This window comes from Pseudorasbora parva, chromosome 12 (assembly GCF_024679245.1).
Source record: "Pseudorasbora parva isolate DD20220531a chromosome 12, ASM2467924v1, whole genome shotgun sequence".
Lineage (NCBI taxonomy): Eukaryota > Metazoa > Chordata > Actinopteri > Cypriniformes > Gobionidae > Pseudorasbora > Pseudorasbora parva.
In genome coordinates, this window is record NC_090183.1 from 32,947,496 (window position 1) to 32,962,539 (window position 15,044).

General features: G+C 46.6%; 1 protein-coding gene across 1 annotated transcript in view; it reads right to left on the reverse strand.

Annotated features, from left to right (window-relative positions):
- Positions 1–2,456: 2,456 nt before the first annotated feature.
- Positions 2,457–15,044, reverse strand: part of brinp3a.2 (bone morphogenetic protein/retinoic acid inducible neural-specific 3a, tandem duplicate 2) — a 64,545-nt gene continuing 51,957 nt past the window's right edge. The window contains exons 7-8 of the mRNA XM_067459907.1: positions 13,910–14,132; positions 2,457–3,692 (exon numbers count right to left, since the gene is read on the reverse strand). Of these exons, the coding sequence (XP_067316008.1) occupies positions 2,576–3,692; positions 13,910–14,132 (1,340 nt within the window). The 3' untranslated portion in view covers positions 2,457–2,575. The remainder of the gene's footprint in view (positions 3,693–13,909; positions 14,133–15,044) is intronic.

The window sequence follows — 15,044 nt, forward strand, 5'->3', positions numbered from 1 at the left end:
CACAAGAGCATAACAATGTTTACATTGAAGAGATCAAGGAGGCAACATAGCCACTATTGATCAAGCGTTGGCGCACTGCCTCTGGGTGCTTAGTGTATAAAGAGCTAAACTACTAAGTTGATGTATGCTCTTTCTTTAATCTCTGTCTGTGTTGGAGTTTCCATCTTCATCAGAGGAGCATCACAGTAAATATAATGCAATGCTAAGTCTTTCCTTTTGCACAGCTCTTTCTACACAAATACAGCAGCATGATGAATTGTTTGTCAGGCTGCGAGAATGACCGACTGCCTGTGTAATGTTTTGCCATTTCTTATTGTCATATTTGTCATTACAAGAACGTGTCAACTCATTTCAGCACAACTGTCAAGCTCTCATTTTACAGGCTCTCGGTGCTGCGAGCAGGTGATTTGTGTATGCATTCTGGCAGTAACTGCTCCCTTGGTCATTTGTGTTCGCAGAGTAATTGCTACAGCGTGGGGTGTTTCACATGTGAAAATGTTGCAGTAGCTGCAATGCGGTTAGATGCTCGAGGAAGACATAAAAGTAAGGTTCTTCACTCCTAGAAGCTTCTTATCTCTGGAAGCACAATTGTAGAGCATTTACTCTTTTGGATTTTACAGCGTACCTCTAAGACCTTATTATGCCCAACTTCCTTACAAACAGCACACAATTTCCTTTGGCGAGCAATCATTTTACCTGTATGTTATGCAAACAGTGCAAATCTCACAGAAAACTTTCCTTTGTCTGCAATTTATATTTAGTTTTTCTGTGCATCTTGAAACATTTGCAAAAGAATACATGACCTTAAAAAATGATATAGCTAAGTGAGTTAGGTAAGGCTCATTTTATTTGTGCTAATTCTAGGTAAAAGGTGCAAACACAGATTATGAAGAGGCGATTGACACTTCTTCTTTTTTTCACATTAACATAATCTGTCATCATGTGTTGATTCGAAATAATTAGCATTCAAACAGTCTAAATAAATGTACTGTAATGCAAGAAAAAGTGAGAAATAGCCGGGGAAAAAAACAATAATTTTCATTTCTGACAAGTGTGAACAGCAAAAAATAAAATAAAAATTTGGTGTATTATATACTGAGATCCTCAAAATATGTAAAGCTAAACTGTATAATGTGTATTCACAAAGGCACACAAATTTCACAATCTTTGACCCATTTTGGCATCACTGTTACATTCCAATATAAGGCTCATTTGTAATAATATATGAAATATTGTGAAAATAAACAAGGTTTAGTTCAATCCAGAATATGAATAAAACCATACAGACCCAAAAATTGCATATACTGTATGCGGCTCCATTCAAATTTTAGAAATATTATATTCACAGACCCCTTTATATTTTAAACCATCCTCCATGCCTTAAAAATTACCCTAACTAAAAAAAACAACAACAACAAATATTCCAATAGCCTGCCTTCGTCACATCTGAAATTGCATACTGTCTGTAATTTAAATTTGTGACTGTTAAAAAGTATGTTATATATAGTATGAATATGGGTAGTATGAATTAATTTCAGACAAACTTCCATGTTGTTGGTGTCGCATGACCTACCAGTGTCAGTTACGTTGCTTTACTGCTCCTCTCCCAAAGCCTCATGTCCATTGAATGCGCAATCCATAATCTTGGCGGAAGCAGTGCATACAGGTATTTTTCGCCTACTGCCTTTTATGCCGTGCTATTTTTTGCATACTATATAGTAGGTGAGTATTTGATTTCAGAAGCAATCGCCAGTCTTTTGTTGAACTTTTTTTGTTTAAAATATTCTACAGGCCAACTTATAAATGATGAATTGTGGCAGTGTGTTTCAGATTGATCACATATAGAGCGGACATGTAACATCAGCATAAACAAATGAGGAAATCATTCTTATATGTACTGCTAATGTACAGGACTTTGTTTCTATAATGATTTTTTAAAAAAGCTGTAACATTTATAGTAAAAGAAAACTACACTCTGTCTTCCAATGAAATTTGAGTAAAAAGAATGAACATGAACCTAACAAGCATGATAATGTTAATAAATCTGTTTCATTATTATTTTATCAAAGATGTAAATCATGTTCAGTGTATTGAATTCTTCATTATAAGTGCACTCAATTGCAAATATAAAATGTTTAATTTTCCAATAAACTAAACTATCACATAGCAATAAAAAATATGCTGATAAATAATGCAACCATTACTCCATTACAACCATGATGATTTAATAACAAGTTATCTACAAAACTGACTGACATCACTGTATTCTTTCCAAGGAAACAAGGAAAGTGCACTGTCACTGAAGCAAAAGAAAGAAAAAGAAACATATAAAAATTACAAACAAACACTCCATATATTTTTCAAACCTCCTCTTTGATCTCAGTGTACTATACAATAAAAATGAGTCTGTTCTTTTGAGCAAGGTGATCTACTAGTGAACGTTAAATCGCAAAAAAAAAAAAAGTCAGTGTTTAAAAGTGTCTCTAGCACTGAAAGTCATTGCAGCTTTGACTTTAACAGTCTACTCTGCATTTTTACAGATTTTCTATTGCTGTCTTCTATGATGCTTTAGCTGTTAGCTACAGAGTTTAGTCGTCTCATAATCCAGAGAATTAGGGAGACGGGAATTAAAGGACTGGAGAGAGGCATGAATGCGGACCACCTCATTAGCTGTCAGTTTGAGACGGTGGCGTAATAAGCAAGCGAACAGGTCCAGAGGTTGCTGGCCCGGTGGAGAGAGTCGGTTGACCCGGTCTCGGATCTCCAGAAGCTGGAGCAAGGCCGAGTCCTGCGAGCCCTGCGTGTACGGGTAGTCCAGCTGCAGGATCAAGTCCCGGATTGCTTCCGGGTCGAAATGCATACTGTAACCGAACACTTGAATGCTGTTGATCTTCATATACCCCAGATTTCTAGTAGGGTCGGCCATTTCCAAAGGCTCAAGGTAAATGCTCTCATTGACCCCGGCACCTGGAGTTTTAATGCGGCTCCTCAGATAAATATGGATCGTCTCAAAGAAGGTCTTCCACTTGTTGCCCAAAGACAAGGTCCAGTTAAAGCACTCTAACGGAAGATCCAGCTTAGCAGACTTCCAGTCTGGAAAATTGTTCTCGTTCACAGGAATTAACCAGCTCTCTGAGTGGCTCCCTCCGAAGGGATTGATGAAGAGAGTGAGCGCAGGTTCCAGAGTGCTGTTTTTAGTAAGGCAAATTTGCAGGGATATGCCTAAGAGCATATGGACTAGGTTGGATTTGTATTTGTTACTCTTTAGTGTAAGCAGCATCCTTTTTCTCCACGAAGGATCGAACCAGCTATTCAGCCGCATGTCATTGCTGATGAAGATAGCGTGGACCTCCAAGCGCCGATCGGCTCTCTGTAGGAGGTAGCGTAGCTCCAGATCTTGAAGATCAGTCTCAAAGCCCAGGTAGTTCTCTGTGGAATCTGCCACCATTGGTCGACAGGACCCTTGACTTAACATGTAGCCGACGTTACAGCTGCCGCAGCGAGTGTGGTTGTCGCTAGCACAAGCGGCGCAAGCGGCACCTTCGCCCACAGAGCATGGTGTAGGAACCTGGCAGGAACTGTGGTCATATGCACAAATGCAGGTGTGCAGCTCTTCTGAGAAGGAGCCGAGCTGGTTGTTCTCGGAGCAGTATAGTAAAGACTGGAAGTAGTTCAGCCAATACGAATGTGGCCTATATTTTAGGAAAGATAAGATAAATATCAGTTAGTCTGCCTAAACACTGATTGTTGAGATTCAATTGTCATGTATCCAAAACCGGAGACAGCAGAAGATGACAAGATTAAAAATAGCACAAACAGAATTCTGTTTCACAAAAAGTCAGTTTTGGTAGGTACAAAGAAAGTACAGGCATATATTGTTCCTTTGAATAAAGTGGCCAATATGGCAAAAATGTTAATTAGCATCTCATAATTGATTTAATTTTTTATGTTCTTATACCAAAGGAATTTAAAAGTCTAAACATTAAAGCGGCGAAGAACTAAGAAATCAACTTTCCATTGAGCTTTTGATATAGAAAAGGTCATGGTAATATAAGAATATCCTGTAAGTTTCAGAGCTGAAAACTTACTTGTTAGTCAAAGAAAAGCTTTTAGATACCAGGCCCAGAAAACGAGCATGTGCGCATCTATACATCATTGCGCGATGAAACGTGCCTCTACAGAATAATAAGCACCTGTAATACTTTAGCCCTGCCCACCGCCTCATGGAGGTGTACAGATTGTGCTAGCCAGCAGCAATACACATGTCGAAGATAGCAAGATAGTGTGGAAGAACACAGTCACTGCATAAGCTTCCTTCAGATCCTAATATTAGGAATGTGTGGTATGCATGTTCGCTTCACTTCACTGTGGAATTGTTTGTAAACAAGTCTCAGGTGCTGGATTTGCAGACACAACCAACTTATGTGAGTAAAACATAAGGTCCTGGGGCTGTGTTTTCCAGGCAAGCTACCAAAACGTAAGTCCGTCGGCAGGTGGTTAATGTCAAATAGTGAAATAATATTCATTTCTTGATCTGGGTACATGCACGTGTGTGTGTGTGTGTGTGTGTGTGTGTGTGTGTGTGTGTGTGTGTGTGTGTGTGTGTGTCAGCGCACAGCTCGCACTTTATATTCACAGATCGGGTGAGCTAATAAAAATAAATAAATAAATAAATAAATATGCCAATAAATCGCAGGTGGATGATGAATAATTTATTGTGTTTGTTTGATAAAGACGTTTATGAGCCCTGTGGCCGAGATAATCATTCTGGTTGCCACTTTCAAAACAATCCCTCCCACATATGAACTGACAGGGAAGCTGAAGCTCATTAAATATGCAAATCTTATCCAATCCTAGCCATGGGGGTTTACTTCTAAGTCTCCAGTGTGGCATGACCATAAAAACCCAGTTCAGGGGAGAGCCTCAAAACCAGTGTAGAAAATAGCCTATTACTTATTAGTTATGATGTTTCTGAATGTAAAAAACACACAAATGTCATTAGTTGACCTCAGACAACAGTATAAAAAAAAAAGTCAGTTCATGATACTTCTAAGAAGACTGATTTAAACCGCAGGTTCTAGAATGGTGGGTTCCAAAAATGGGTCGCAGGTCAATTTTGACAAATGATGAAATAACGCTAAAATTATTTAATTGATTAATTTTGGTATTAAATATGATGTATTTGTGCATTTTACGGTTAGGCGCAATTTGTGATTAATCACAGAAAACTGTGTGATTGGAATAAAATCACCCTGATAGTGACACACGTACAATTAGGAAAGCATTGGTGGAGGATTTAGGTTTCACTATTGAGGATGCACTATGGGAGGAATGCATACAGAACTTGCATGATTTTTTGATTAATACACAACTTAATCTGATTAAAATCTTTACATAGATTATACATGTGTAAACCTAAATTGCATAAGATTTTCCCTAAAGTATCAACGGTATATTATAAATGCAAGGTAGCGGAGGGTACACTTTTCCATTCACTGTGGACATGTTGCAACCTTCACAAGTACTGGACTGATATTTTCGACTTTCAAAAGTGTATAAAAAAGAGATTGTTAGATCCAATGATTGCCATTTTTGGGGGGTGATTTCTGTACCTTCTTTCGTAAATTTGAAAAACAGTGTATTTCTTTATTTTTTTGTTCTTGCAAAGAGATTTGTTCTCTATCAGAGGTAGAGAAAAACTGGATATCGTTCCAACATTCAATGTGCTGCTGAGTGAGCTTGTGAGCATTATTAATATTGAGAAGTTACCATTTATTAATAATGACTAGCTAGATATATTTTGGAAAATATGGAAGACAGTATTAGATCACTTGGGAATTTGATAATTATATACTAGTTTTTATACTGCATTACATATTTGTAACTCTTAATTTACCCATCTGATGTGAAACCCCATCTATGTTATGTATCAGAAATAATTCTCTGTAACAAGAGTGGCTTTACTTTTATGTATTCGGTATACCGTACTATTGTTTTCTTTTTGGACTTTTGTTCAGTAAAAACAGATGTCATATTATAAAAGTTATTTATTTATTTTTTAATCACCCTAAATTGAAAACTAAGTAATTAATTTACTCAACCTGGTGTTGTCCCGTCTTTCTTTTAGGGACTATTAGTGAATCGCAACCAGCATCAACCCCCTTTTTTTTTAAAGACGCAAAAGAATCATAGAGTTATCCCATGCAAAACATGCCACATATTCCAATTATTCCGGGGGTATATGGCAGAGCTTCGTGAAAAATAAACCTAATATTTTATTTAACAAAAATTCTGGCCCTTGCCATATTATACATGCATGTTCGTGAGACTTTATTAGCACTGCAGTTCCCTTTCGTTCAGTCACTCCGACGTAACGTCAGTGACTGACGAATGGGGGTTTCGCCTAGAAGCCAATCATCTTCGAGATCTTAGAAAGCGCCCAATGGCAGTGCCAATGCCATGGGCATGCGAAATTTGCATGCGTAACTCCGCCTACCCACCTGGGTATATAAGGAAGTAGCTGGCATGAATCGCATTATGTTTCTGCTTCGGAGCCAAGAGCATCTCTTCACTCCGGCAAGCCTGAATTCTGAAGTCCTCTCTTCAGTCTTTGAGACGAGCGGTTCTCCAGGGTGTTGGTGTAACGGCGCGTTCCAGCGATCTCACATTGCCTGCCTGCTGATCTGTGCAGTGATCTGCAACAGCTGTGTGTGTTTTCCCTGGGCGCTTCGGCACTCTGCAGAGCTTCCTCTCACAAAAAGAGCTTGCGTGTGGCACGTCTTTTTCAAGACGGGTTGCCCGCGCACTTCCGGGCGCGGTCGATATCTGTTGCTGTCTTTGGGACGCATTCACTGCTCGACGTGTTTGGGCCCAGCACGTTTGGACAGTGTTTGTGGATGTGCTGTGTTCCCTCTGTGGGAACATGACCATCGCGATGTTGTGGTCGAGACTCAATGATCTCTGTAAGAGAGAGAGTCCCCTCTGCCACACCCCGATCTACCATCTCCGAGAGAGGTGGTACTTTGGCTGGTGGCCAGGGTGACCTGAGGGCGGTGCTGTGGTATTAAGAACCCCGACGATCATTCCTCGGGCCACTCCCGCCCTCTTGCACATCGCTTCCAGTGAGTGTTGGACTGAAGCAGCGGGACCGTCTGCTGACGCCCCGTTCGTTTCGTTCATACTCCAGATAGCGGCGAGAGGTCGATTGCCGCATCTCAAGGTGGGCTAGAGTCCTTTGGGGATGACGATTCGGCTATGCTCCGCCTCCGGGTGTGGTAGCACTGTAGAATCTGACCTAGAGTTGACAGCCATGTTATCTCGGGCAGCCGCGAGCCTCGGGCTGGTGTGAACCTCCACCTTGTCACGAGTGCTCGCGGTTGGGCGATTGGTTTTTGGGGGTGGCACCCGACAGCTGCGGGCCCCGCCCCCAATGCCATTTCGCTCCCGAGATGCATGAGGAGTGCACGCGGTCCGGGAGATCTCCGGGTCTTCCCGCGACCGTTTGGTGGCCTCCTCCGCCTTCTCTGCCCTCGAGGGGTCGCGGCCTAAGGGTACACTGGGGTCCCTCCCCCTCAGTCAGGTGCTCTGTTGCGCACTACGGTGTCCACTGAGTGCTTTGACTTGACGCGGTGAGGCTATCCTAAGCGCCCTCCCAAGCCTGCTGGCTCGTCTACTTCGGTGGCGTAGTCCAGCAGTGCTATGGGGTAAGCTGCCGCCCCGATGCGTATGCACGAGGACAGAGCTGATCCAGGGCTTACGAGCCCCCTCGCAGAGCAGACCCCAGTGGAACGCAAGTCCTTCCCTGGTCTCCTCTGTCAGGGTGCAGTCGTTACCAGTGCCTCGACACCGGGCCGCTATGCCACCCGAGTCCGGGCCGGTAACACTGCCTCGAGAAAGGCGTGCCGCCACCGATCCCGCCCAGCGCGGCATAGGTGACCACACGCCCCCTGGGTCAGGAGATGTCCACAGCTGTGGTCCGGGAAAGACAACTGGCCTTACTTGGTCGATGTGGGATGGCTGAGTGAGCCCGCCTCCTCAGCTCGCCCATATCCCAGGCCGGCCTTATCGGCGGCACGGTCAGGGACTGCGCCCAACAGTTCTTGGCTGTCCCCAGAGGCAGACTGAGGCCATCTGCCCCGGCGGCCCGCTGCTGCACCTAAACGCCGCCGGCACAGTTGCCTCAGCCTCCTCGCCGCCAGGGCGACTTCCTGCGACCCCCTCCCGCGTGGCCACAGCAGCGGCCTTCACCATGGCCATGCCACAGGGCGCGCTGCAGGAAGCCGTCCCAGTCCGCGCCAGCCCCGCAGCCTGCTGAAAATAAGGCCAGCGGCGCTCCGGAAGCGGACAGCTCTGGGGTGGGCAGTTCTTTCATGGGACGGTGGCAGGTCCGCCCCTTCCCCCGGTGGAGGGCCGGGGGAGAATCCTTTGTCCAGCTGCTTGCCCACGGGTCAGCAGCAACCTTTGCAAGAAGGAACTGATTAACCCATCCCTGAGCACCCAGAGACCGGTGACGGCAGTGTGCGCCGCCCCCGGGCCACGCCGCTCTCGTCCCTCTCTGTCGCCAGCCCCCTCTCAGAGCAGACCCCAGTGGAACGCGAGTCCTTCCCTGGTCTCCTCTGTCAGGGCGCAGCTGTTACCGCCGCCCCGACACCGGGCCGCTACGCCACCCGAGTCCGGGCCGGTAACGCTGCCTCGCTGCCCCACCGAGGGTACGCCGGTGCTCCGCGTGACCCCGTTGGTACACTCCCTGGGAGCGTGGCTACAGCTGCCGGGACTGTCCCGCTGGGTCGCACGGACCATCCGGCTCGGCTACGCGATTCAGTTCGCGCGAGCTCCTCCCCGTTCCGGGGTGTCCGGTACACCATGGTGGGGTCCAATGCCCCAGTCATGCGTGCGGAGATCGCGACCCTACTGGCGAAGGGTGCGGTCGAGCTCGTCCCTCCAGCCGAGATGAAGTCCGGCTTCTACAGCCCTTACTTCATTGTACCGAAGAAATCCGGTGGGTTACGACCGATCCTGGACCTTCGCGTCCTGAACCGATCTCTGTACAGGCTTCCGTTCAGGAGGTTGACTGCGAAACGCCTTTTCGAATGCGTTCGTCCATGCGATTGGTTTGCAGCGATCGACCTGAAGGACGCGTACTTCCATGTGTCCATCCTTCCGCGACACAGACCGTTCCTACGGTTTGCGTTCAAGGGCGGGCATATCAGTATGCCGTACTACCATTCGGGCTAGCTCTGTCCCCTCGCGTCTTCACGAAGATTGTCGAGGCAGCCCTTGCGCCACTCAGGCAACAAGGGGTTCGCATCCTGAACCATCTCGACGACTGGCTCATACTGGGCCACTCTCGGGACCGGGTGTGCGAACACAGAGACCTGGTTCTCCACCACTTAGCTCGTTTGGGCCTTCGGGTCAACTGGGAGAAGAGCAAACTCTGCCCCGTGCAGAGGATCTCTTTTCTCGGTATGGAGATCCGACTCGGTCGCCATGTGCGCACAGCTTACCGGCTTGCGCGCGCAGTCACTGCTGACTTGCCTCAGGCAGATAGAGAGCAAGAGTGCGGTTCCACTGAAACTATTTCAGAGGCTCCTGGAACATATGGCATCTGCAGCCGCGGTGACGCCGCTCGGATTGCTTCATATGAGACCGCTTCAGCACTGGCTTCGCGATCGAGTCCCGAGATGGGCATGGCGGTCTGGCACGCTCCGGGTCCCAGTGACTCAGGCCTGCAGACAGACACTCACCCAGTGGTCGAACCTCAGCTTTCTACGGGCAGGAGTGCCCTTAGAACGAGTTTCCCGGCATGTTGTTGTATCAACAGATGCGTCCACCACGGGTTGGGGTGCCATGTGCAATGGACATGCAGCCGCCGGTTCTTGGTCAGAGAGCCAGAGCCGCCTGCATATCAATTGCCTCGAGTTGCTGGCAGTACGGTTCGCCCTGCACCGCTTCCGGGCGTTGCTGAAGGGCCAACACGTACTAGTCAGATCGGACAACACGGCCGTAGTAGCGTACATCAACCACCAGGGCGGTCTACGCTCCCGCCGCATGTCTCAACTCGCCCGCCATCTCGTTTTATGGAGTCAGAAGCGCCTGAGGTCCCTTCGTGCTGTCCATATCCCGGGGATCCTGAACCGTGCAGCCGACGAGCTCTCACGGGTCCAGCCAATCCCTGGGGAGTGGAGACTCCATCCCCAGTCGGTCCAGCTGATTTGGGGTCAGTTCGGGGACGCACAGGTAGATCTGTTTGCCTCCCACGACTCATCCCACTGCAGCCTGTACTATTCCCTGACCGAGGGCACGCTCGGCACGGATGCACTGGCGCACAGCTGGCCGCGGGGCCTACGCAAGTATGCGTTTCCCCCAGTGAGCCTTCTTGCACGTCTTCTGTGCAAGGTCAGGGAGGACAAGGAGCAGGTCATCTTGGTCGCCCCGTTCTGGCACGGCCGGACCTGGTTCCCAGAACTAGTGCTCCTTGCGACAGCCCCTCCCTGGCCAATCCCTCTGAGACCCTACTCTCTCAGAGACGGGGCACCCTGTGGCACCCGCGTCCCGATCTTTGGAGCCTCCACGTGTGGCTCCTGGACGGGACGCGGCAGGTTTGAGTACCCTACCACCTCCGGTGGTGGCTACCATCACTTCCGCTCGGGCCGAGTCCACGAGACAGGCCTATGCGTTGAAGTGGGACCTCTTCGTCAATTGGTGCTCTTCTCGCCAAGAAGACCCCCGGGAAATGCCCGATCGGGTCTGTGCTATCTTTCCTCCAGGAAGGGTTGGATCGAAGGCTGTCTCCATCCACCCTGAAGGTTTATGTGGCCGCTATCGCCGCCTACCATGACCTCCTGGACGGGAAAACGGTAAGTAAGCACGACCTGGTCATCAGGTTCCTGAGGGGTGCGAGGAGACTACATCCTCCTCGTGCTCCTCTCGTACCCTCTTGGGACCTCTCAGTAGTTCTAAGTGCTCTGCAGAGGGCCCCATTTGAGCCTTGCGGTCAGTAGATGTTAAGTTCTTGTCTATGAAGACAGCGCTCCTGACCGCACTGGCCTCCATCAAGAGGGTAGGGGACCTGCAGGCATTTTCGGTTGACGAAGCGTGCCTGGAATTCGGGCCGGCCGACTCTCACGTGATCCTGAGACCCCGGCCTGGATATGTGCCCAAGGTTCCCACCACTCCGTTCAGAGACCAGGTGGTGAACCTGCAAGCGCTGCCTTTGGAGGAGGCAGACCCAGCCTTGGCATTGCTCTGTCCAGTACGCGCCCTTCGCGCTTACGTAGACAGGACGCAGTGTTTCAGGACCTCAGACCAGCTCTTTGTCTGTTATGGTGGGAAGCTGAAAGGGAAGGCTCTCTCAAAGCAAAGGCTGTCTCACTGGATAGTGGACACCATTGTTTTGGCTTACCAGCAGCAGGGACGCCCATGTCCCCTTGGGGTCAGGGCTCATTCCACCGGAGTGTGGCCTCCTCTTGGGCTTTAGCACATGGCGCTCCGCTGACAGACATCTGCAGAGCTGCAGGCTGGGCGACACCAAACACATTCGCCAGGTTTTATAACCTCCGAGTGGAGCCTGTATCCGACTATGTACTCGCCTCTACAAGTGGCCGGTAATGGATTGGCTCAGGTGTCTTCGCTTGCTCGCCATTCCACTCCACGGACTGGATACGTGCGATATTCTTCTCAGGTGAGTTCCCCGAGAGCCCTGAGCTCCTCCAGCACTGACGACGCCGACGCCAGTAAGTCTGCCCTTAGCCCAGACACTCGTGTCCGGCCAGGTGCCCCATGTGCATGGTTCCCCTCCGGCAACCCCCACATGTGTATTCCACCGTAAGCCTCCCTGAGCGGGTGTATTCCCTTGGCAACCTTGCCACCTCCTGGGGTTAAAAATCCACCTTCGGCTGGTACCCCAGTGATCTTCCGTATGCAGCCCCCCGGGGTCATACGTGTATCCCTAAGTCCTCCCTACGGGTAGGCATCTTGGCGCATATCTCCTCCTGGAATATGCCTCCCAGTGTACCTTGGTATTCCTGCGTTAAGTAGAGGCCTTTGACCGTTCTACTTGCATCAGGGTTCTCACGCTTGCGCAGGGCACTGGAAGACAGCCGAGTGGCGTTATTGTATTGGGACCCCCATTCGTCAGTCACTGACGTTACGTCGGAGTGACTGAACGAAAGGGAACGTCTCGGTTACGTATGTAACCCTCGTTCCCTGAGGAGGGAACGGAGACGTAACGTCCCGCTGCCACTTCCGCTGTACCGCTGGAACGGCCGAGAGTTCAGTCTTGGCTCCTCAGCAGGTAACATAATGCGATTCATGCCAGCTACTTCCTTATATACCCAGGTGGGTAGGCAGAGTTACGCATGCAAATTTCACATGCCCATGGCATTGGCACTGCCATTGGGCGTTTTCTAAGATCTCGAAGATGATTGGCTTCTAGGCGAAAGCCCCATTCGTCAGTCACTGACGTTACGTCTCCGTTCCCTCCTCAGGGAACGAGGGTTACATACGTAACCGAGACGTTTGCTCTTTGTCACCCAGAAAAAGCACACACGTTGTGAGAAATCAACATTAATAAGAACGTAACAAGCAAATGAGAAAAAAAAAATATTTTGTGGACCATAAAATAAAGAAGGGCATACGGCATTAGAACACCAGGGTCAGTAAATGATTAACTCCTTTTCATTTAAGGGTAAACTATCCCTTAAACATTCTTTTAAATATAATTGTGTATAGTTAGGATAGCACAATAATTAAAAGTATAGTTCACCCAAAAATGAAAATATGATGTTTATCTGTTTACCCCCAGAACATCCAAGATGTAGGTGTCTTTGCTTCTTCAGTAGAACACAAATGAAGATTTTTTTTTTAAACTTTAGCCATTGCTTGTATAATGCATGTCAAGGTTGTTTTTCTATGAGAGTCACTATGAGAGTAAAAAAAACACATAGACATACGAATCCATATTAAACCCTGCAGTTTGTGGTGACACACTGATGTCGTAAGACACAAAACGATACCGAACAGTATTTATATAATTGTTTACCTCAAATACAACACTATGTATAAAAGCTGCGACCGCGCCATCACTTCAAGCATGTGAGGTCAAATGACACAAATTACCTCTGTGTTTAATATGGATTCGTATGTCTGTGTTTTTTTTTTTCTTTCTCTCTCATAGTACATATTTCTTTTCTCTCTCTCCTAGAAAAAAACCCATTGACATGCATTATACGAGCAACGGTTGGAGTTAAAAATCTTCATTTGTGTTCTACTGAAGAAACAGACACACCTACATCTTGGATGCCCTGGGGGTAAGCAGATAAACATCACATTTTCATTTTTGGCTGAACTATCACTTTAAGTTGGTAAATATTTTAAAAGAGTGGAAAAACACTTCCTATATCTTTTGTTGATGTCAGAGACTGTGCATCAAAAGACAAATTAGGCAGATGCCAACACAGACAGGCTGCCCTCAAACTTCCACACCAGAACAAAACAAAACTACACAGTATAAAAGAAAATACGATCTTGACTACATTTGTTGTAGATCACTTGCATGTTGTTTAGACTATGTTGGTGTGAAGTATCCATTGTAGGCCCTGAAGCAAAACCAGTTGAGAACCACTATGCTAACTCTAGTCTTATTGATTGTGGGTAAACACAAAGTTGTCTCCCTGGAGACAGGAACACTTGTGCTCCTTTTCACTCTGAAGCACGCTGACAAACATTCTCCTCTGCAAACCATGGAGTCTGAAATGCGGGCCACTCAAAAACACAAGTAATAATGATGATAAACACTATGTGACATTTCCTCTCTTGATACAGTAAATGGGGACATTATTCCATTCCGGAATTAAGTATCAGTGTATTTATCATCACAACAATGAGGAGATAATGAGTTTGTTGTGTTCACCTTTCACGCGGTAAGTTGATGTGAGGCTGCTTTTGGCACCTCTTGCTGAGGCTGAAGAGCTTGTAAACCACTCGCTGGGCTCGCCTGAAGAGATTTTTCATGCTGCTTTCCAGCTGCTCATAGCGCCGCTGAAACACACCATCCAGTGACCACAAATGCTGGATCATTGAGGAGTTGAGGAAGAAATTCTGCGGCAGCCTCATCAGAAATGTTTTGAACTCATCTGTTGAAGAAAGAGTATGTTCTTTCAGATTTAGGAGTGTTGTCATGTAAACTTGACTGAACAATGGGTAAATGCCTGGATGCGCTGCCTTTGTGCTTCACTCGGCTTGACAATAAGAAGGAATCGTTTCACTGAAAAGACATTTTTTTAAGCAGTTCCTTCAAAGCATTTCATTTGAGCTGATGGGGCAGAACGCTGAATGCCTTTGATGTCTAACAGAAGGACAGATTTACGATACCTGAGAAAATATGTATACCTGGCACTTCCTGATAGCTCTAATAACATAAACTTTGAAAGCAATTGAACTCAGGGATATTTTGGGAAGTCGGGAAAAAAAAGATGACAGCGTCGAAGAAAAAATCCATGCATTTTAATTTTGCTCAAGCATTAATGGTCACTGTGGGGTGACCTCGACAGGCAGTAATACAGCACCTAAACATTATGCTAAGTGCTCTCATTCATATGCTTGATGAAAGATGCTGGACCGGCAATAAAGCATTTTATGGGTGATTAATCCTACTCAACATACTGTAAGGCAATATGTTGAGCAGGATCCTTTTTTTTTTCTAATACAACACGGTCTCTGAAGGGCATTGTATGGGGAATGTCAGGATTCACTAAAAGTTGTTCATGTTTATGTGGTTCATATCTGGCCTATAGATCAGAGTGGAAAAATTACAAAGAAATTACACTTTATAGAAATGATTAGTTAAGTGCAATAATCATCAGCGATTATTGAACAGGAGTAAATTAAATAGTTATATAAATAAATAATACAATTTCAAAATACACTAATATGCTACAATTAAAGCTGCACTATGTCATTTTTTTCATTCGCGGCGCCTATTCAAAACAAAGGCATAGTTTGATGATGCCAAGTTTGAGCTTAAAATCTTGGGACATCTGGTCTTC